The 24,589-nt window shown below is 43.0% G+C and overlaps 1 protein-coding gene across 1 annotated transcript; it reads left to right on the top strand.

Moving 5' to 3' along the window:
- Positions 1-7,935: 7,935 nt before the first annotated feature.
- LOC306918018 (protein Wnt-5a-like) lies at positions 7,936-22,102 on the top strand (the record flags this gene model as incomplete). The annotated part of the gene is made up of 3 exons (XM_079530916.1): positions 7,936-9,306; positions 14,520-14,675; positions 21,855-22,102. Coding segments are annotated over exons 2-3 (385 nt in total), but the record flags the coding sequence as incomplete, so codon positions are not given.
- Between the last annotated feature and the right edge of the window lie 2,487 nt (positions 22,103-24,589).

Genomic DNA, 24,589 nt, shown 5'->3' with positions numbered 1-24,589 from the left:
TTCACTTTGCAGAATTTATTTTACTGTAGGCGTGTTTTATTTTAGAAAGATCACACCCGTGTGAACTGAGTGGTGCAACTCCCCTCTCCCCCTACCCCTCTCTCTCTCTCTCTCTCTCTCTCTCTCTCTCTCATTAGCAGGCAACAGTGCAGCACTATCTCTCTCTCTCTCTGTTTCTGGCACAACAGCGCCACTTATGCCCCTACTGGTACTCATAGTCACACATACATACACATACATAATCACATAGGTTAACACATAGGTTAACATGGACATTGCTGTTCCTTGGAGTGGTTGCACCACTCAAACAAAGTTTGAATTTCTTCATAATGTGTGGAAAAACTTTTGCCGACATGTATTGCATGTCTTGATGAATTGAGTACAATGGGCCACAATTGAAACAACAAGCCCCCTGGGCTTTTTGTGTTATCCTTTACTTAACGTTTGACTTCATATCCTACTGGTACCTGTACTGTTAACTAACGTGTTATTCAATCAGCCAACATCGAGGCTCTGCAAAGACAAGACGTTTAAGATGCCTTAAACGTTGCATCACGTCCTCCACTTTCCAGCTGTAGACTGTATATAATTATGTATACATTATTGAACATACTGTATGCTGTTTCACTGTGTGCGATTGTGTGGGTCCATTCTGTACATATGGACATACGCACAGTATGCTATGTTTCACCGTGTGGGACTGTGTAGGTCCATTCTGTACATATGGACATACGCACAGTATGCTATGTTTCACCGTGTGGGACTGTGTGGGTCCATTCTTTGCACTTAACCTCTTTCCATTAATGCATGTTCCTCAATGTTTCTTCTCTCCACTGCAGATGCTTGTGGAGCCAGGTACCAGCAGCCTCAAGAACTATAAGCACGCACACACACACACACACACACACACACACACACACACACACACACACACACACACACACACACACACACACACACACATATATATATATATATATATATATATATATATATATATATATATATATATTTGCGCGCGCACACATGTGCACGCGCGCACACATGTGCACGCCGCGCACACACACAGTACACACTGTTTAACCCACCTATACATACACCCCGACCAACAACACACATACATACATGAACATCTCACGTGGCATAACGGACAACCCGCTCCTCAGCATCCTGCGAGACCTACAAGACGACCCTGTAACGGGAGGAGGAGGAGCCTCTGCTGGAGAAGGACCGAAACAATCCTCTCTCTCTCTCTCTCCTGCATTAGGGAGTGCAGCAGATCTACAAGACCTCGTGACAGGAGGCCATAATATCATCTCCTTTGTGGAGGAGGACTCTTTCTCTCCATGCGTATATACAGTATACCAGTGTGAACGCTACAGCAGCCCAGCCCAGGAAGAATAGGCTAACCCCGGTCATCATGACTGCCCCTCATTCGCCCATCACTCACTCAGTCAGCAGTCATCATCATCATGGTTGTTGTTGTGGGGGCTACAGGGTATTTTTGGCAAGCGGATCCACATGCCTTTTTTTCCCCCCTGCCTGTTTTCAATAGACTTCCAGAGCTGGATCCAGTTTACTGTATAGTATACTATACTGTTGGTGCTATAGCGGAGTCCTGGACGCACATCCACACGACAATGTTGACGTCTATTCCGCATACAGTCGTACACACTACTACTATGCTCCGCTATACGAGCCTGCCGCGTGGAAGAAAATAGCCCGATTGACAAGCTCACAACGCGTCGTATCCGCGGCGCGTTGTGAGCTTGTAAATCGGCTATTTTTTGGCCGCACGGCACCGTAGTATGACTGGTGTATAAATCAGTGCTTATAGGCTGAGGCCGGAGGAACTATGCCTGGGACTGCCCATGAACCCACGCACCCCTTGGTCTGGGAGTGACTTGTTAATTAGGTGTGAGTTTTTACTTCCGCACGCTAATGTGAGCCTTTTTTTTGCGGCGACTGTCGTTGGACACGGACCTCAAATATCCGACAGATAAAACGCTTCACTCTATGCTGTGCCAAAAAGGAGACTATATCCTCCGTCTGTTGGCAGAACCCACACATGTCTCAGTCTGTCCCGCGTGACCTTTAAGGAACAGGCCTGAGAAAGCCCTATACTTTCCTAACAACTCTAGTCGGTATAGTGTCTCTATAATCAACGTGGAACTGATGAACTCGCTTCTGGGTGGAAGGAACAGCCTGCCAAGAACTATAGGGACGACGTTCAGATCAACTCGGCTTTTTATCAAGAGAAAATAAATGAAAATCCAGACCTTAAAAGTGGTGTAAGTGATTTGTGTTGCTGTTGTGGTTTTGTTGAGATGAAGATGAAGCTGTGTGTTCTGATAGTAATGGCCATGTGTGTTCAGTAACAGGGGGTTATACTCTGCTCCGTCTCTCCAGCGGTATTGTTCATTATACCGTTGGAGAGACCAACATATTGTTTTCAGGTCAGTTATAGTCGAGAGAACCCATGCAGGACACAGCATAAACAAGTGGAATTGGAAGTGATGAAACAATACAAAACAAGCAAGCAAACAAAGCAAAGACAACGAGCAGAAAGAAATGGTGTATCAGAAGCTGACAAATTGTTACTTGAACTTGGTGACCCACTTCTTCTTCTTCTTCTTCTTCTTCTTCTTCTTCTTCTTCTTCTTCTTCTTCTTCTTCTCTATTCCGTCCATTAAAGAGCTGGAGAGCCAGTTGGAGACCCCCCCACCCCCCCCCTGTTACTGAACAAACTCTCTAGCAATGCATATCATCAGAATATAGAGCTTTAACAAAAGAAAAAAGAAACTTAGAAGTACTAATAATACTTTTTTGTTTTAATCCAAATACTGTATATCACTTACAGCACCTTTATTGTTAAAGAAAAAACAAAACAGCTGTCCTTACACGAGCTACAGTAACATGTCATTGTTGTCCGGCAGAAATCTCATATGTCCAACACATTTTTGAGGGGTTTAGCCCTCCACTATAGTGTAGATTTTCATCTTACACAAACATTAAATTCCCATTGATAATGAATGCAGAATTTACGCTATATGTAGACGAGCGAATAGACTTTTTTTGTCCTACACAAAGATTAAATTCCCATTGACAATGAATGGATGATGTACAATGATAAGGGCGCCCCTCACTTCACACAAGTGTGTTTTTTTATTACAATTTAGAAGAAGAATACTCACACCCATGTGAAGTGAGGGGCGCTCTTATCATCATACATCATCTAATTCTGACCAATCACAATCTGCGTCATAACTTTCATCTTCAATGTTTGTGTTTATACAAATTAATTCCATTCAAAGTCAATGGCATTCAATGGTTGTGTTAAGACAATGTTTGTATTTACACAAACCCTCAAAGCTGGACATAGAAACCAAAAGGTAAAAAGTTTAAATACGGGAGATACGAGGTTTCTGCCCCGACGAACGGTCAGAAGTCCGGTTTGTTTATACATTTCTCCCAGTGTTCTTTTAGGTCCACTGTGCTCTTGTTTAAGGAACCAATATCATGTTCTGTTTGCTTTTCTATATCCCAAACTGTTTGAGTGCCACTCGTTCTTTTTTGGGGGGAGAGTTGTAACAGCTGCGCGTGAGTTATTATGCCGATGACTGATGTTTTTATTTTAAGGTTCTATTTATTGATCCTGGTGCATCTTGACTGGCCGAGGCTGTTGATAATGAAGCAAGTCTTTTTTTGATGACGTAAAACTGTCGAGTCATGTTTTTGATGCAAAAATAATATCCATTCCCACTCCTGTAAAGCTTGGGTTATATTTAGCCGTGCGTCATGTCTCGAACGGGAAATAGCCTGATCTGCAAACGCAAAACTTGGATTGGCTATTTCCCGTGCAAGACACCGGCGTGCGACTAACTCAAGCATGACGTGCACAGTCTTTTGTACAGTGTGTGTATGCATATGTGTGTATGCATGTGCGAGCACGCGTGCGTGGGTGAGTGCATTTGCGTTCCTTGCGATGCAATGCGCGATTGTAATGGCTGAGAGTGCATATACTTATTCTATGCTTTGTTCTTAAAATGGTTTTGCAGTGGTCATCTTGTTTTCCTGTCATTGGAATAAAAGGTTGTTTTCTCACAAAGTCTTGCACACGTGCATGCTTTACCAGATAGATGATAGTGTGTGTGTGCATGTGAGCATGCGCGTGCCCACTACTTTGACATTAACTGTGCTATTTGTAACTCTTGAGTGCAACAATGGGGGGTATTTTCACAAGTTTAAAGTTTCACCACAAAACTAATGGCAAACTACAACAATGGCCTTTTGCACTGCTGCCCGAGTAGGAATTCTCCCCACTTTTTCATGGTCTACCAATTCTCTCCCCCCCCCCCCCCCCCCCTCTCCTCATAAACTCAGCCAGATGTTGCCCAGTTCTCCTCCTAGGGGGATGGGGGGTATATGGACCGAGGGAGGGAGGGAGGGAGGCGACGGGGTAGTAGAGAGGGGGGTGGGGGTCTCCGTAATGTGGCTGAGCATGTTTAAGTCCACTGTAACGCAGGCCCTTCAGAGTTCTGAGTGCCGGTGCACCACAGTAACACTAGCCCAACGCCGGGCTCCGGCACTCCGTGCTCTATCTTGACACTAATCCGTTAGCTTAGCTCTCGCTCTTTTCTCTCTTCTCTCTTCTCTCTTCTCTCTCTCTCTCTCTCTCTCTCTTTCTCTGGGTGTGTAGTAGACAGCAGTGAGTGGAAGAAGAAGTAGGTGGCCAAGAAGGTGGGGCGGCGGTGGCTCAGGGGTAGAGTGGCCGGATGGTAACCGCAAGGCTCCCAGTTCGAACCCGGGCTTCCCCAGAGTTAGTGTCGAAGTGTCCTTGAGCAAGACACTGAACCCCTAATTGCTCCTGATGTGCTGGTTGTGATTGGTGCCTTGCATGTTTTCCGCCGCCATCGGTGTATGAATGTGTGTGTGAAGGGTGAATGTAATGCACAATCGATGTAAAGCGCCTTCGATAAAGGCGCTATATTAAAAGAAAATAACCAAACAATGCACCAAGTACTCCAATGTCCATTCTGGGCAAAAGATAACAGATCTAGATGTAGATCGGATATTTTGGCAACTTTGGTGTTAGACGGCAAAAAAGGTTTGTTTCTCGAAGACTTGAGTGGGTTTAGTGGTTAAAAAGCAATGCCACAATGTTTAAATACTCTGTTACAAGTCCAATAAAAAAGTCATGTACTCAAGTGAAAGTTCAAAAAGTATTGCCATCAAAATATAGTACCAAAATATAAACGTTTTCAAATCATTCTGTGTTGTAAAAAGTACATTTGTCTCTGAGATGTAAGTGCAGTAAGTATACAAAGCTAATGGACACAGGCCTGGTACTCAAACAAGTACAGAATAAATGTACTTTTCAACCACTGCTGCACATGCACGGAGAAAGACTTGAATTATTCCGTTAAACTGGGATTAATGAGTGAAAACTGTTACAACACAACTGGTTTTATCCACCCCGCTGCTGTGTCAGCAGATTGAGTTGGTTCGTTGGGAGACTTGGCACCACCTTGGCACGCCTGCCTTGTCCCTCTGAATGCAGACCTGAATAGGATATAATGTACAGGACCAGGCACGCTTGCAACAAATTGGACAAATGTTTACCAGAGACACGGTGGTGAAGTTGGATCCCTGTAATTGACGCATTTGCACAAAGCAAAGTTCTCTAAGAGGTAACCGGAACGCTTGCTCCAAAACGCACTAGCCCCCCCATCAGTTTTTGTATTCATTTTCCTGAGGTTAAGTTTAGGAAGGAGTCTAGGCATAGTTTTACTGAGGTTACGTTTAGAAATAAGGTTAGGTTCAGACATAGTGATACTGAGGTTAAGTTTAGAAATAGTGTTACTGAGGTTAAGTTTAGAAAGGTTAGGTTTAGACATAGTGTTACTGAAGTTAAATTTAGAAAGGTTAGGTTTAGACAGTGTTACTGAGGTTAAGTTTAGGAATACGTTTAGGTGTATAGACATATAGTTTTACTGAGGTTAAGTTTAGAAATAAGGTTAGTTATAGGCATATAGTTTTATTGAGGTTAAGTTTAGGAATAAGTTTAGGTTTAGGCATACTTTTACTGTGGTTATGTTTAGGAATAAGGTTAGTTGTAGGCATATAGTTTTACTGAGATTACATTTAGGAATACCTACCATTCCGATGTCGCCGGATTTGACCCACGCGGCGATCGTGTTTTGGGGCGAGCGTTGTGGCATTCCTCTCAGAGTCGAGGCATCACCAGCGCACAGATGTACTCGTGAAAATGAAGAGCCTCCAGCTGCAGTTTACGTTGAATTAAATCACTAATAGACGATTATCTCTTTGATAACCTACAACTATCCCCATCGAAGTGTATGATAGTATAAAGTAAGTAATTGTAGCACAATGGAGCCAGATAGCACCTACAGTATAGCTGGATAAAGACTTGCTTTTAAATGTGTTCACCACAACAGAAATGTCTGCAAGCATCTCTCTCTCTCTCTCTCTCTCTCTCTCTTTCTCTCACACACACACACACACACACACGCACGCACGCACGCACGCACGCACGCACGCACGCACGCACGCACGCACGCACACAGATTTGTGGCAAAGTCTTTTAGGGCAAGCAGCCAGACATTCAGGTGACTGCTCCTCCCTCCTCCTCCTCCTCCTATAAAGAGTTGCTCGCTATAGCAATTTCTAATTCTTTTCTTTCTTTTTTAAAAGCCGAACGTTATTCTATCTCTATTTCCTCAATCCGAGAGATGTCTGGAGCAATTCAAAATAACAGGGCTTTCACCCTTGAGTGCCTTTAGCGTATATAGTCTCACAAAAGCCACAAACCAAGCACTATAGTGTGTGTGTGCCCCTCTCGACACTTCAAGGTCTACTCCTTTTAATTTCTATCTCACATAATGTGGTCTGATAGTGTGGTGGTGGGGCCACACTTCCGAACACACTTTGAGCCTAATGCACAATAAAATAATAGTTATTGTAATGACCATAATCTTCACAGGGCCCTCCGAAGTGATGAGAGCTGTCTGTGTAAGCGCACACAGCATGGACCTGCTTGTCTTGATTTTACTGGGAGGTAACTCGATCCCCTGCGACTGAAAATCCTAACTCTACTCTGGCATGGGTAGGGTAATAGCCCCGGGTGCTTTATAAGTTTATTTTAGGTAATAGAGAGGCTTGTTTTGTACGTTCCGCCCTCTCCTTTTCTCTCTGTCTGACTGTCGTCCCTTTTTTTTCTTTTTTCTTTTTACAATTTCACCTACACTCAAATTCCGAGTCAAGCCCCCTCTCTCTCTCTCTCTCTCTCTCTCTCTCTCCTCATTCTTGGTTCTCTTTCTGAAACATTTTCATGTCAAGGATCCCCCAAACTGATATTTGGCCACGCGCAAGCAAGTGCACGCACACACACGCACGCACGCACGCACGCACGCACGCACACACATGCATGCACACACACTGACACTGTAACACACACGCACATGCACGCACACACTCACACACGCAGTGCATGCGCACACACATCACACGCACACTCACACACACAGATTTGTCTTCTTCAACATTTAACATTTTGTTATAATTTTCTAAATTAAAAAATAATCCGAAAATAGCATAGTATATGCCATTGCCACCTTATATTTTTAGTTCAGCTATTGATTCAATTAAAAAGTAAACTCTGGATGAGTGTTTCATCTTCTTTTGGGGGGTGGAAACCCCCTCAGGGTCTCACAGTGCGTCCTCGGGCCTCACTTTGAGAACCACTTGCTTTAATGTTGGGGTTGGTTGGTGTGTGTCCGGGCCCGGGGAGCGACATAAAAAAAAAGAAAAAAAGAAAAAGAGAGAGACATGATCCGAAAAGCGCATGCGTCATCTGAAAGTTTTGCAGCGCGCATCGGTGCAGCAGTTCGCCAGTTTGAAGAGAGGAGGCGACGGAGGAGGAGGCAGGTGACTGAGAGACTGACACCAACCCTGAACCAGAGAGAGAGAGAGAGGAGAGATCATTCCATTCAGCACAGCCTGCTCTGCTGCCTGGCTGCCTGCAAGCAACCTTCACTGCACTGTTCATCCAGCAGCCAGAGAGGATAGACGCTCCCAGACGCACACACACACTCTCACACACTGACTCACTACTAGACTCACACTGTACTGTGCGTTTTGGACACAGTCAATTTAACCCACACGTACACGGGTGGAAAGCAAAGGAAAGGGGGTGAAAAAAGAAACAAAGTTTTGCAGCACTTTTCTTGTTTTCATCGTCTTTTTTGCAAGGTGGATGCATTATTTAATTTACTTGGCGTGAGGCTTCTTATCTAAGCTGAAACAACAACAACAACAAGGATTTGACAGGGACGTTTTTTTGGAGAATGGAGGGTGAACTGACGAGTCGTTTGTGGCGAGGACTCCCGTGCTGTGGATGTTTCTACAGGTAAAACAAACCCCGAGCCGACGCGCTGCTTCCTTCCCAGTGAAAAGGTGACCGCAACACTGCTGCAACCGCTTGGATTATAATCTCTTTTTTTGTTTTGTTTCATTCAAAACCTATTTCTCTTCACGTCTACTTGGTTTTTCCCGGTACATTTTATATATAGGCTATATATATAATTTTTGTCTTTAAAAAAAAAAAACGGCCGGGGGAGAAATCATTGTTTCTTTTGGTAAAACGGTGGTGGAACGCCGATCGAGGAGAGGAGAAAGCAAGAAGAAAAGTGGGACAGTTTCCTTCAAGATCAGAAGGAGGAGAAAAAAGGGGGCACAAAGTTTGTTGCTTGCTGCTGACGCTTTTCTGCCACTGGCACCACAAAAAGTTTGTGAGAGTGTTGCCTGTGAATGTTTAATTTGTCATTAAGGCTTTTATAATCACGCCCACGTTTGTTAACGGCACTGATTTTTTTTTTTTGGAGGGGGTTGTTTCTCCAGATCTCGTTCATGACTTTGTAAATAAAATCCGCCGGTTCTTCTCCCCACTCAGATTATTTGGCGCACGTTACGGAGTGCATTCACCGATTACCCTGATTATTTCCCCCCTCCTTTACATGTAACCTACTTCTGAACAACTTGAACCAGTGGGCTTTTTGTACGTGTCTGTCGGTCCAGCAAGCTTTCCGGGAGATCGGGATACCTATACAACTCAATCAAACCCGGTGGACTTCTTGTGTTCACACAACTTGCTGGGAAAAGGGAATTAAACGGAAGAAAAAATAACCCACCTGGCTTGGAACTGGAATTATTCGTTTGATCGTCACTCACACCAAATAAAAAAGGAGTGGAGTTTTAGGACATCTTTCTAACGGACTGCAGCCATTGGTGAGTATCCATAGGCACTTTTCATTGTTCAATGTTTTCCAGGGGTTCATACATGTTTTTTTTTCTTCCTTTGAGGAACAACTCTTGACAGATTTGATCTGTGCAACCAAACAAACCAACCACCCCCCGCATTGATTGTGTCCCAGTTGTCACCAGCCTGCGACAAACCTTTCTGTCTTAAAAACAATACAGCGGAATAATAGCCTAATTACATAGCCGAAAAAACACATCGTTGAGGTAAAGTAAAGGCCTGATTTAATTCACCCTGCAGTATAGGCTACTTCTCTACCCTTAAAGTCCTCGCAAATGCATAGACTATCCGATCTAACAATCATGCTGTAATGTCCCAGACAGACGGCATGCAGTTGCATAGTGCGCTTTATACAGACCAGGAACAGTCGCATGACAAAGAACACATGCAGTCCCCTGTATATATCCTGGGCATAACTTAAAAATATAAAATAGCGTTTTAATGAGGAGCCAGGCTTTATGTATGTAATGTATGTAATGTGGTTCTCCTCTACTCTCCTGCGGGCCCCCAGCATCAAACCCTGGTCCCCTGGCGCCCTCTCCTGGTCTAATGAGAGCCAGAGCATGCACCCAGGGGCCACAGCCTTTAGAGAAGCAGCAGAGATTAGTGCAACAATATTATGTTTATGTTAACTTCTGTTCTGTTCTAAATATCACCAGGTAATTTCCGTCTACTGCCGAGCATTAACGCCATTATTGTGGTTATGGTCCTGACTCCTTATAGTGGCTGAAATACAACCATAACTAGACCTAACATATGCTGTATAGGCCTATGAGATTAAGCCTTGGAATATATTCATAACTAGTCAATCTACATGCCCTCTCCTAAATATACTAGATATTAGGAATATGCTATATTTATTATTTTGTGTTCTAAAAATGTGTGAAAACGCATAGCTAGGCATATACTTCTTATAGGCTAGTACATCCACTTTGGTGTTCAAATCACTATATGGGCCTTTTACATTCGTTTTTAGGGGGGAGGGGGGGGGGGAAGACAGAATGTCTTGATAATTACATACTGGTATTGCTGAAACAATTATTATTTTTGGCAATGGCTATTTCAGATGATTTGGCCTTGAGTGCGTCCAACTATGGTCTGAAAACAAAACCAAAGAGATAGCGAATAAATACAAATATGTATGAACATATAGCCCTAGGCTTCTCCCTTAGCCTCTCTGTATCTGCATAATTGCAATTAGCCTAACATGGTTATATGATTTAAGCAGTTTAATAGGCTATAACCTAACTGTCCATAATATTGAAAATGTTCCCCATATACTGTAGGCCTATAGAGTAAAATTATGTTAATGCAGGCTATTCTATGTAGCCATAAACCCAGAGATTGTAGAAATGTAACCACCAAATGGACCCATTTTTGGTTACATTTGTACAATCTAAGAGTTAAAACATTAAAAGCCACTCAGGAGTTCAGCGTGAGAAGAGAATTGCACTTGTGCTTCTAATATTTTGACAGCGGCTACACGTTAATTTCTTTCCATGCATGCACCCGCTCCTCCACTCCACTCCGTCCAAATTGGTCCAAGTCCTCTCTTCTCTCTCTCTCCCCAGTGCGTTTATACCGACACAAATGAATGGGCCGATCATCCATCATCCATTCACCCGCTTTATGAATAGCTAATTGGGGTCAAATCGTTCCCAGGGGTCAGGGGAGTTCTCTGCTCGGTGCACTGACTGGTGTGCCATGCACGAGACAAGAGGAGTGGAGGATTCTTTTTTCTTTTCTTTTCTTTTTTTTTTTTTAGCAATCAATGTACCGTAGAAATACGAGTAAAGATCCCGTTGCTATTCAACATGTTACTTTGTGCAAAGGTATAGGCATACAAAAAAGTACTTAGGTTGGTTATAAAGTGGCCTATACCTATAAGGAAAACAAGTTCTCATATCATGCAGAAATGTCCCATTTCACAACTTTGATTCCAAAAGTTTTCAAACTTTGTCAGTCTTTTGAAAGTAGCAGGTCTACAAGCTCAAGACTTGTTCTTTTTCAAAACACACCAAGTGTAAAATAGGACGTATACTTTATGTTTACTTTAAATCTACAAAGTAACGTTAAATCAGTTTTCATTCAAATTATTGTGGTGTAATAGAGCACAATCTATTTGCCCATCTCTGCAATGTAGTTGAGTAGAAGTCTATTTGATAAATGGACATGCTCAAGTTACGTAAACAATACCTCAACTTAACTTGTAAGCACAGTACAGTAAATGTACTTAGTTACTTTCGGCTACTGCATGAGACAGACATAAACTGTTCCTCCCCCCCCCCCCCCCACACACACACACACGCACACTGGTGATGGTCTGATGATAAATGCTTATGTCGTGATGGGGGCTATATGTTTTATCCTTTGGTCGGACTGAATTAAATCAATGCATTAACTATGTTTAATATTTATATTTATGTCACACTTTATTTATAAAAATATATAGGCTATATATAAAAACAGATCTAGAAGCGTAGACAACGGTGTGAGCTTGTAGATTGGCTATTTTCGCTAGAAGTATACAGGGCTGAAGTGGTTACGAACGCTTTCTTTCTTTCTTTCTTTCTTCACATCTAACTATATTGATAGATTTAAAAAAAGATCCCGGTGGTATAAAGGTACATTTATGTGTGAGTGTTTAGACTCTTGAGCAGAACTATGAATAATGTCCAATCATCCATCATCTTATGCTTTTTATGGCACGACGGTGTCCATCGTGTGTGCTCACACGATATCCGATCTACAAGCTCACGGCATGTCGCGCGAGCCTGTAGACCTGCTGTTTTCGGTCTGTGATACCGTCGTGCGAAGGAGTGGTAGTATAGCCCGTTGTTTCCAGCCAGTACGCTTCTGTGCGTGTGTGTGTACCCACAAGTGTAGCAGAAAGTATAGCGGGAAAGAAAAATGTTGAATGCTTATAATTTTTTTATTGTTTTATTTTAATTAGGCTTGATTTACACTTAGCTGTGAGATGTGGACAGAAAAGCCCCCCCCCCCCCCCCACAATTTATTTTAAAAAGATCTAAAAAGCCTAACCTCATAGGCTCTTAGGTAGAGTGTGTGTGTGTGTGTGTGTGTGTGTGTGTGTGTGTGTGGGTGTGGGGGGGGGGGGGGGGGGGGGTACTTGGCCTTGTCTTTAATGAGTATTAAGCAGCAGACCCGGCTCGCATGCAGTTCCAGACAAACTCAACTTTGGAAAATACTGTGGCGTGACAAATTGGGAGTCCCAGTACCCTCCAAAATCACACACACCCCAACAACCGACGGCACAGCTGGGCAACATTCTGCACACAACGCCTAAAAAATACAGACTAATTATTTTAACTCGCAGTCCGTATAGAATTATAGGATATAGTCACACAAGCCACTAGAACGGTTTGCCCGGAGCTATAGTGCTGCAGAGATTATGGTAATAAAAGTAAGAATCGCCCCTTTTTTCCCTTTTATAAGTCCTGACCTTTTCTCAGTCTAGGAAAGAAGTGCCCGTGCACAGTGTTACCTGTTGACGTGGCTGGAGGCCAGTGCTTCTCAAAGCTTTTCATGTCCAGGACCCCCAAATTGAGATGTATTTGATCCCCATTTGAAAATGTTTTGTTCCACGGACCCCCAGAAGAGATGATTTGTGTAAAAAAAGAAAAAAAAAAAGAAAAGAAGAGTGAGACCCCACTTTGAGAACCACTTGCTATAGAGCGTCACACTCCCGCCCCCTACCATGGACCAGGAAATTAATCCCAATGCATTTTTCCCATAGACATTTCTTAAAGTATTTATTTAAAGACGGTTACGCCGCGGACAAAGCTAACTCAAGTCGTGACAACTCATGACAACACAAACAATATTTTGGACCAAACAAATAATTACAAAGAAGAAAAACAACAAAAAAGTGTTGTAACCTGCCGTTTCTTTCTTCTTTCTAATTATTTGTTCGGCCCAAACAATTGTGTTGTCATTATTTGTCATGACTCGAGTTGGCTTTGTCCGCGGCGTAAACGTCTTTAAATAAATACTTTCTGAAATGTCTATGAGGAAAATGAACGGAGAATCATTTCCTGGTCCAGGGTAGGGGGCGGGACTGCGACGCTCTATAGGCTACCCACCTAGTGTGGGCATTTAATTATATTAATGACATTTGATTTAAACTAATTTGACTTTCAATGTTAAAACAATCGATCTGAAGTAAACACACTTTCCAATGTTGGGCCATGGCTAAAATAATTAAGCTATATCTTATAATATTGGAACGTTTCCAATTTTGTGAAGTTTTAATTGATCTTAATTAATGCTGACATCCTGTGGTGTTTTTAATTAAGAAAAAGGAACGCGTTTTTGGAGAATTGGCGCTTGTTTAAATTTCCCACGATAGTCTTGACACAATTTAGATTGATTTCCCACCAAGTAGGCCCGAGTTGTGGTGAATGACCTTTTATGGCTAATAGCTTTAGTATTTTACTGTAGCATTGCCCTAAAACTATTCATGTGGGCCTCCCTGGGTAAACACTTGACCCTTTTCAATATGTTTAAATGTCATTTATTTGTGTAAATGTGTCAAATGTAGAACTCGGCATTCGGCAGCCAACACCATTACCAGGCCAAAATGCGTTGTACAGTCAAATCACAGCCAGGACTTGTGCAGGTCAAAAATGACAAGTATATTTGTGCTTAATTCAATATTTTCTTTCTTTCTTTCTTTCTTTCTTTCTCTCTGTGTGAGAGGTAGGAATGCATCTAGCTGAGGGGTATATGCTACAGTTGTGTCTGCCTGCCTGCCTGCCTGCCTGCCTGTCTGTCTGTCTGTCTGTCTGTCTGTCTGTCTGTCTGTCTGTCATTTCACACTCAGACCTTCTGCCAAACGACTGCTCCGCAAGCACTGATGGCCTCAGGTCTCTCCCTGTGTGTGTGTGTGTGTGTGTGTGTGTGTGTGTGTCTCTCTCTCTCTCTCTCTCTCTCTCTCTCTCTCATATGCACGCGCAGTCGCGCACACAGTTCATTATGCACAATGCACAATTGGCCAGTGTGAATACATTGCATCTCTCTCTCTCTCTCTCTCTCTCTCTGCATCACCCCGTCATGACCATGAGTTATACTGTACATTAAGTCGGAATACATAAATAAACGTTGGAATCAGCAGACAGATTATGACAGCGATTCTTGTGCCCTCTCTCTCTCCCCCTCCCAGGCCATCAGCAGCAGGCAGAATGAACCTGGGTCTGGGCAGCTGGTGTCGGGCGTTGAGGTGGCCCTCAGGCAGCATTCTGGACTCTAGGAACTGCGTGTTCGCCCTCACCCTGGCCATCCTCCTCATGCAGGTGGTGGCGGAGGCCAACTCCTGGTGGTAAGTAGCATTTTGTGAGTTTTCACAGTCAAATCTTGCTCCGTGTTAATGCAACCACTTAACCCTATAGGGCAGTAGTTTTCAACCAGTGGTCCTTGAGGGGGTTCCAGGTGGTCCCCAGCTAAATGATGGAGAGTTGGTAACAACCACATGGAGCCTTTTAGATCTTTAACTCTTGAGAGCGTAAAATGAAGGGTCCATTTGGTTTCATTTTACGCTCTCAGGAGTTAAATTGTTGTTAAGCATTCGCATTACTTAATTTACAAGAAGTCTACACAATTAGAGAATGTATAAGAATTGTTATTTTGATCAATGTTTACCTGTTATCTCTCATAATGGTACCAACATCAATACAGCATAGAATTGTGGACAAAATATTATCCAATGACAACAACATATTTTGGGTCTGAGTGGCTAAATCTCATCAAATGGTGGTCCGTGGCTCAAATGCCAACACAATTATGGGCCTTGATATGAAAAGTGTTGAAAACCACTGCATAGTAGTGGTGGCCATTTTCTGGTTCCTGTAAAATAAAAGTCTGTTCATTGTTCCCAGCTTCCCCATTATGTCCAAACAATATTTATATCAATTATTGTAAGCCTGGAATCAAGCCATCCAAGATCCTGGTGAATTGTGACCATAAAATCTTGGATTGTCTCAGAGGGAAAAAGAAAAGCTAAACAAAGGGTATTTAAACTATTTAATGATTTATTAAATTTACTACTGTCATATCATTATTATTATTATATTGTTTTTCTTCACAGAATTAAAGGCTTTATGGTCACGATTCACCAGGGTCCTGAATGGTTTGATGCTAGGCTTAAAATAATTGCTATAATTATTTTTGGAAATCTCTAGGGGGAAAAAAGAATGGTCCTTTTTTTTGAGTGAAAAAAAAAATGGCCGGCACTCCTATGCGGTTGCCTGGAGTCCCTCAGGGCTCTATACTGGTGTCTGTTCTAGTGTTATTGTTGGGAAAGCTTTCGCCGAAAATAGCAGATCGACAAGCTCACAACAATACACATGTTGGGGTGTAAGTGGTTAAACCCTCTAGTCCAGTGATTATCAACCAGTGGTCTGGGGACCACCAGTGGTCCTTGAGGGGGTTCCAGGTGGTCCCCAGTTAACCCATTTTGGCCTGACGTCGAAATAAAAAAAAAGTTCGCTCTGAAAGAATATATATTCAAAGATTTGTGCCGCATTTTCACGATTTTTCAAAAATAGCAGACCTGCAACCGAGTGGCACTATGAGCTTGTAGATCTGCTATTTTTCAATAGCTAAAGTATAACACAATGCTTAGTTAAAACACCAAAAGGGGTTCCCGCTCAGAATGGGTTAAATTATGGAGCGTTGGTAACCAAATGGACCCTTATAGAGCTTTAACTCTTGAGGGTGTAAGATGACACCAAATGAATCCTTACGGTCCATTTGGTTTCATTTTAAGCTCTCAAGAGTTACATTATTGTTATTCATCTGCATTACTTAATTTACAAGAAGTCTATACAATTATATAATGTAGAAGAAGTGTTATCTTGATCAATGTGTGCCTGTTATCTCTCCTAATGGTACCACATCAATACAGCGTGGAGTTGTGGACAAAATCTTATCCACAATTCCACTAGGTCTGAGAGGCTAAATCTCATCACATGGTGGTCCGTGGCTCAAATGCTGAATAAATGCCTTGATATGAAAAGGTTTGGGACCACTGGTCCACACCAAATGTCTTCGCCAAACAAATAGTGGATCTACAAGCTCTAAAGCGCGTCACACACACGCACATGTTCCCCCCCAGAATAGAAGCGGTTTACTTACTCTGGCAGTGCAAAAATAGACCTGCGTAAACACTGGATTAAAATCCTCTGCCAACTAGGAGTGTACACATGTAACCAGAATGGACAGTATGCGTGCATTTGGTTGCAGAGTTACAAATGATGAATGAACACTGAAGAGTTGACTTTGTACCGTGTTGGTTCACTCTCTCTTTGTGTGTGTGTGTGTGTGTGCATGTGTGTGTGTGCGTGTGTGCGTGCGTGCGTGCGCGACTGCGCGTGTGTGCGCTGCGCATTTGTCAGAAATCCGCCATGTTTGGTTTTTGCCCACAAAGTGCATGGCAAGAGCATTTTTTATTGCTTTGCAAAAGGACCGTTCTTCTATATTTGTTGACACAAGTCTGGAAAAAGAAAGAAAAGTCCTGGTTTAGGCTTTTCCTTAAAAGACGAGCTTTCATGTTTCTTGGTTCACTGTCAAGATGGTGATATAGTGCTGCACGATTCTTGCTCAAAATCAGATTTTCCTCTACAAGAATTGAGATCACGCGATTCTCACACAATTCACATTTTGTCCATGGCAATATTTATTGTCTTTAGTCTGTAGTCGCTGAACATTACTACATTCAAAATATGGCACCTGGAGCCACAGCTACTGTGGCTTTAAACAGACAACATCAAAGTGCTTGACTTAAACCTCTCTTCAAGTCTCTCTCTTGTAGCAAAAACATAAGAGTAACTAAAATTAATTGGACAGCCAACTAGTGCTGCACGATTCTTGCTCAAATTTAGAAATGAGATCGCATAGGTGTCTGAATCTAGATTGCAATCTTTTTTTCATTAATCGTGCAGCACTAATGCGATAATGAGTCTATTTGAAATACAAAGACAGTGGGCCACCTTCTCCCACCGGGGTTGAACCGGTACACGGACAACACAATGTGTCCGTGACAAAGACCTGGTCTTGTTCGTGGCAAGTTTTTGATTTTCTAATTTACACACCATTACAATGACCCACTTACTGAATGTCAAGTCTCCAGGTTTTCTTCAGAATACGTTTGACACTACTACAACTCTATGGCACATTAGGAGTCCCAACTAGTACTAGTGGTCCTAAATGTTTTATTTGCAATGACCCCCTTAACTCAGAGTGTTCAAATGGACCCATTTGGTTCCATTTGAACACTCACAGTTACAGACCTGTTATGGTCATTCAGGGCTATCTATTTGTGTGTCAGGTAATAATATTGCCAAGATGGCGATGACCCCTGTTCCCACTTCCCGCCTAATATTGAACCAGTGCAGTGTTTCCACTGAAAATGAATTTGGTCAGAACCCTAATAGTTGGTTCGGAAGTGGAACCAAAACATGGCCGCCAGTTCCGTGAAAGCACCATAAGGTTCCACGGAACCAGTTCTAGAACCAAAGTTCTAGAACTTTGGTTCTAGAAGTTCATATAAAAGAACCAAACATGGTCATAAAGAAGATAATGGTTATGACTTCATATATTATATATATCAAATGTAAAACGTTATATATTTTTTAACTTGTTTTTAGCTTCAAAATCGTGCGTGCGTGTTAAGCTTCAGTCGCACCACATATGAAGCACTACAACATGCTGACTGTTGCACATTAGCTTTGCAGGAAGATCCTTTTTCTCCCTTATTTTCTTTTTCCACATTTTAGCCAAACCAAAATTATGAATATTATAGAAAACATAGAATGCTGTGGCTTTTGAGTAAGTATCCAAATATGTGCAAGCACGAACTATGTAGTAAGACCGTGTGCGTGCGTGCGTGCGTGCGTGCGTGCGTGCGTGCGTGCGTGCGTGCGTGCGTGCGTGTGTGTACCGTATGTGACATTCATGCATGCACAGCAATGCCATAGGCCTACACTACAAGAGTTCTGACAAGATTTTGGAAAGATTTTTTAAAAGACTACATTAGACTAGAATGTAGTCTTTTAAAAATCTTGTCAAAACTCTTGTATAGTGTATGGGAGGCTTTAGAGAACTTTTAAGAAATGCTCCATTAAAAAAGAAAATATTTTTTAGTGATTGTGTGTGATATTGAGGGGTTTCGTGTTCACATCATTTTTCATTTAGGCAGAAAAGAGTTGGCTGAGAGAGACACACACACACACACACAAAACGAGTTAACATGATGGGAATTTAATAGAAAATTAACACGTTACCACAGATCCCCATGGAGGACGTTGTTATCCGGGCAGAAACCTCTTATCTCCACGTTCTAACTCCCGACGGCGCCCGACGGCGTCACACAAGAAGGCATCAAACGTAGCAGATGGTGATCTGCACAAGCTCGAAGCGTGCGTTTTGAGCTTGTAGATCTGCTACTTTTGATGCTTTCAGATTTGAATCCTGAAAAGTAACAAACAAGTTTTTGAACATATGAGGTTTCCACCCGACGGTGACGATATGATCCTCTCGCTTCCCCTCCTTGTCCACAGCAAACCCCATATGTCCAAAAACTGCTACTTTTCAGGATTGCGAAAACGGCCCAAAAGTATGCCGATCTGCAAAAGTAGCTTTTGTTTTTGCTACTTTTGTGTGACACGCAACATGTGACGATGTAGAAAAAAGAAGGAAAAAAAAAACATTAAAAAATTAAAATGTGGGACATACAAAAGCTACATACAAAAGGTGTCGATGATGGCGGTGATATTATACCTGCAAATGTAAATTATTTCGAGTAGCATAACGACTGAGGCCTCGCACATGTGAGATTGTGTGCGCGCGTGAGGCCACATGCACATTGCACACGTTTAGCTTGTGTTTATGTATGTGTGCATGCACGGATTGCACGCTGGCTGTGCATGTGGTTCTGGTGCGTGCATATTTAGTGCAGAGATTTTCCTAGTTGATCAGGTTACACCAGGGGCTAATTGTCTCTCTCTGGGGGATCAGGGTGGGATGGGGGGGGGGGGGGGGCTTGTGGTCCCTGGAACCAGATGGCTCACACACACTATACGCATGCACGCGCACACTCTTTAACAAAAAGCTGCAATCCGCAACTTTATTTGAACGTCTGAAATGTCATTTTATTAACTAGTCTGTATGGTATAGAGCAGGGGTTCTCATCCCGGGGGTCGCAACGTCGCCAAATTATTTTGCAACTGAATGGCTGGAAAATAGAAATGAAGAGTTTACATAGTACATGCATAAACTTTCCTTACTGATTATCTCTGGTTTCAGTATTTATTGATGTATCTTCTCTATTATTATAGGTTATTGTAGCGGCCAATTTGTATTGGGGGTGTGGAGGGGGGGTGGCGAGACATGGCCAAAGCATTTCCGGGGTCCCTGTGGTTTTCAACCCTTTTCATATTATTTATTCTGCATTTGAGCCGCGGACTACCATTTGATGAGATTTAGCCTCTGAGACACAAAAATGTATATATGTTGTTGTTCGTTTGATAGGATTTTGTCCACAATTCCATGCTGTGCTGTTGATGTTGGTACCATCAGGAGAGATAACAGGCAAACGTTGATCAAAATAACTTCTACATTCTCTAATTCTGTAGACTTCTGTTAGACTCCATTTGGTTTCGTTTTACACTCTCAGAACAGTTAACAGCTTTTTAACATTGAGATTCTTTTTTCTTTTTTTTTTTTCTTTTTTTTAAATTGTACAACTCTCAAAATAAATAGAACAAATCTATGTTAGCCTGTGCTGTATTATTGCTACTGCCATTTAGCTATGTATGAGTTAATAAGGTTTAATTTGGATTAATTTTACACTCAAAAGAGTTAAAGATCTACAAGGGTCCATTTGGTTATCAACTCGCCATAATTTAGCTGGGGGACCACCTGTAACCCACTCAGGGACCACTGGTTGAGAACCATTGGCATGGAGCAGTGGTTACCAATCTTTTCAGGTCGATACCCAAAAGAGAGATTAGACCCAAACTAGTGAAGATCTACAAGCACACATCACAACAGAATCTCAGTTTTTTTTGTCTTCTATGGACCGATGATCCGGTCATCAAATTATTGGCTCGGGGGAAAATAAGGAAAAGGAATTTCCATGCATGATTGGCTTCATGGGTGGTGTAATTGATAGAACATAAGTACATTTTAAGATTTCAGCTTTAGACTCTGTGAGTGTACACATGTAATCAAATTACATTTCATCAGTCACAAATAAATGCATGACTGTGTAGTGTTGCCTGTTTCTTTTCTTCTCTCTCTTGCTCTTGCTCTCTCTCTCTCTCTCTCTCTCTCTCTCTCTCTCTCTCTCTCTCAGTAATTTGTTTGCGTTAAGAGTCTTTTATTTGGTCCGTCTTCAGTCAGATAATTTATTTCATTTATCCTCTGCTTCTGGCCTCTGTGGAGAGATTAGTATATGCTGTGTGAATAATAGTTGTGTTTGTCCCATGAGTAGGAAGGATAATAATCTGACTGCAGACCTGAGAGAGAGAAAATGAGTTTGTCAGAAAGCGATAGAGCTAATGAATCACATTAGAGGACGGTTCACTGTGGTTGGTGTCTGTGCATTAGTTCACTAATGGAGGAGCCAAGAGGGATGCACTTGTCACATTAGTTGTGTGTGTTAATTATGCTGAATTTGTAACATTAAATGTTCTTTCTTTATTCGTCTTTCCTTTTCTCTTTCTTCCCTCCCCCCTCTCTCTGTCACCCCCTCTGTCTGTCTGTCTTTTTCTCATTTCCTTTCTCTTCCTTCCTTCCTTCCTTCCTTCCTTCCTTCCTTCTTTCCTTCCCTCCCTCCCGGGTTGGGTCTCTCCTCATAATGACCAGGGTTGGGTCTCTCCTCATAATGACCAGGCCTCCCGGGTTGGGTCTCTCCTCATAATGACCAGGGTTGGGTCTCTCCTCATAATGACCAGGGTTGGGTCTCTCCTCATAATGACCAGGGTTGGGTCTCTCCTCATAATGACCAGGCCTCCCGGGTTGGGTCTCTCCTCATAATGACCAGGGTTGGGTCTCTCCTCATAATGACCAGGGTTGGGTCTCTCCTCATAATGACCAGGGTTGGGTCTCTCCTCATAATGACCAGGGTTGGGTCTCTCCTCCTAATGACCAGGCCTCCCGGGTTGGGTCTCTCCTCATAATGACCAGGGTTGGGTCTCTCCTCATAATGACCAGGCCCCCCAGAGTGGCTGACCAGTGAAAAGAGCTCGCAGCATGGGGTTTAACACAGGGCGCTCGTTCATGTATCGATTCAGGCACGTTCATGGCGGTTAGCAAAGAGCGTTCTTCCGGGTGCTTCAAATGTCACTGAGCAAACGTCCATGTAAATGAATAGCTGGGGCGCGTGGCAGTCCGCCCTCTGATTCAGTGGTTCACAAACCTTTTAGCCTGTGACCCAGAAGAGATATTTATTAGATAACTGTCATAATGACGAAGGTCTCCTCTCTGCTCTCCTGTCCAGGTCGTTGGCCATGAACCCGCTGCTCATCCCTGAGGCGTACATCATCGGCGCCCAGCCTCTGTGCAGCCAGCTGGTGGGCCTGTCGCAGGGCCAGAAGAAGCTGTGCCAGCTCTACCAGGACCACATGCAGTACATCGGCGAGGGCGCCAAGACGGGCATCCGGGAGTGCCAGTACCAGTTCAGGCACCGGCGCTGGAACTGCAGCACGGTGGACAACTCCTCTGTGTTCGGACGGGTCATGCAGATCGGTAAGGACTGATTGATTGATTGATTGATTGATTGATTGAGCGAGCTTATTGAGTTTATTAGGATCCCCATTAGCTGGTGCATACAGCTAATCTTCCTGGGGTCCACATACATAACAAAAAAACATGACATTCAACAAGACATTGCAGGACAAGGACATACTGTACTAATGATTCAATCATTATGCAACTTATTCTCCGATTCCCCATTGCCTTGGAAAGAGAGAGATAAACATATAATATCGGGTAATTATATATATATATATATATATATATATATATATATATATATATATATATATATATATATATATATATATATATATATATATATATATATATATATATATATATAAATATAAATAAAATTAGAAACGATTAATTGTTCAGATTGTTCAGGGCTCAAGTGAAACCCCAAAACTGTTTTTGGCGCATGCAACACTGGTGCACAACTAAGTATGTAAATCAGTCATACAACTCTAACGCCAGGGCTCCACCGGACGCGTTGCGTCTCCGTCGCGTGCGTCAAAAAAACGCACCGGTTCAATTTGAATGCACGCGTCGCGTCTCCGTCAACGCAACGCAACGCGGGCAGTGGAGCCACACTTCATTGATTAAAAGGGAACATTCCCTGACGGAGACGCGCCGCTGACGGAGACGCAGCGCGCCCGGTGGAGCCCTGGTGTTACCCTGACCTCTAAATGTCTAAACCTAAACTAAACTGAACGCCAAACCTGAATCTTTTCCTAATTGTAAGCCTATGCATGAAAACTATTATATATTTCAACCATAAAAGAACCATTTCTCCGGACAATAATGTCCTCACCATGTCTTATTACTCAAATTCTACTGTAGGCTTATACTTGTGGAAGTTGCGGGGACAGTTTGGCCTTCACGAGTACAGTAATACAAGTACATACGTACGTGCACACACGGATGTACGCAACGGTCAGTTTATGTAGGGAACACATTATCATGGGGTTATCCACAACGCACATATACAAACACAAAGTGTGCGCACGCACACACACATACACACACACTGGACAGAAACATGCAAATGCACTTATATATAGATTCCATTTTCCTGTGTGTGTGTTGTGGTGTAAGAGTTGGTGATTTTGAGCAGCTGTGTGGAGGGAATAGTTGGTGGGTGAGGTCGCTGGATAAATCACATGTGGCTTTGGCCTGCTAGACCAGCCCCCGAAAGGGGGGGGCTCTGATGAATGGGAGACAATATGACAGACACAGACATACTGTAAGCATGCATGCATTGCAACACACATGTGCATGCACGCGCACACACACACGCACACACATGTGCACAGTTGCACACACTGTTGCCCTGTATTTACAGTTTAATGGGAATGTGGTGAGTGTACGCCGATATATCACCTTGTCAGTGATTACACACTGTGTGCGTGCGTGCACATGTAGTAAGTGCAATGTCGGATAGAATCCTTGTATCTCCATGTTTCAAATTTGCATGTTTTTTTGTTTGTTTTTTCCGTAAATGAATGCCCTAGTAGTTCTTCATACACGAGTCTCGCACAGAAGTAGTGAGCATGTCAGAACTGCAAGCTCTCAATGCATTTATCGATCACTGTTCTCCAGGTCAGTCATAGTCAAAGTATATAGGCTGTCTGTGGGGTGGTGATCATCACAGCAGAGATCACAGTGGGGTGGTGATCACAGCAGAGATGACATAGTGGGGTGGTGATCACAGTGGAGATGACATAGTGGGGTGGTGATCACAGCAGAGATCACAGTGGGGTGGTGATCACAGCAGAGATCACAGTGGGGTGATGATCACAGCAGAGATGACAGTGGGGTGGTGATCACAGTGGAAATGACATAGTGGGGTGGTGATCATCACAGTAGAGATCACAGTGGGGTGGTGATCACAGTGGAGATGACATAGTGGGGTGGTGATCATCACAGCAGAGATCACAGTGGGGTGGCGATCACAGCCGAGATCACAGTGGGGTGGTGATCACAGCAGAGATCACAGTGGGGTGGTGATCACAGCAGAGATGACATAGTGGGATGCTGATCACAGCAGAGATAACATAGTGGGGTGGTGATCACAGCAGAGATCACAGTGTTGTGATCACAGCAGAGATGACAGGGTTGTGATCACAGCAGAGATGACATAGTGGGGTGGTGATCACAGTGGAGATGACATAGTGGGGTGGTGATCACATTAGAGATCACAGTGGGGTGGTGATCACAGCAGAGATGACAGGGTTGTGATCACAGCAGAGATGACATAGTGGGGTGGTGATCACAGCAGAGATGACATAGTGGGGTGGTGATCACAGCAGAGATGACATAGTGGGGTGGTGATCACAGCAGAGATGACATAGTGGGGTGGTGATCACAGCAGAGATGACATAGTGGGGTGGTGATCACAGCAGAGATGACCATTATGTTCCCACAACAATAGTATAAATTGAGAAATAGACGTTGTAATGACCTTTGTCCTGGTCC

Source organism: Electrona antarctica (assembly GCF_951216825.1).
Source record: "Electrona antarctica genome assembly, contig: scaffold_871, whole genome shotgun sequence".
Classification (NCBI taxonomy): Eukaryota; Metazoa; Chordata; class Actinopteri; order Myctophiformes; family Myctophidae; genus Electrona; species Electrona antarctica.
This window is presented reverse-complemented; position numbering and strand designations above follow the sequence as displayed.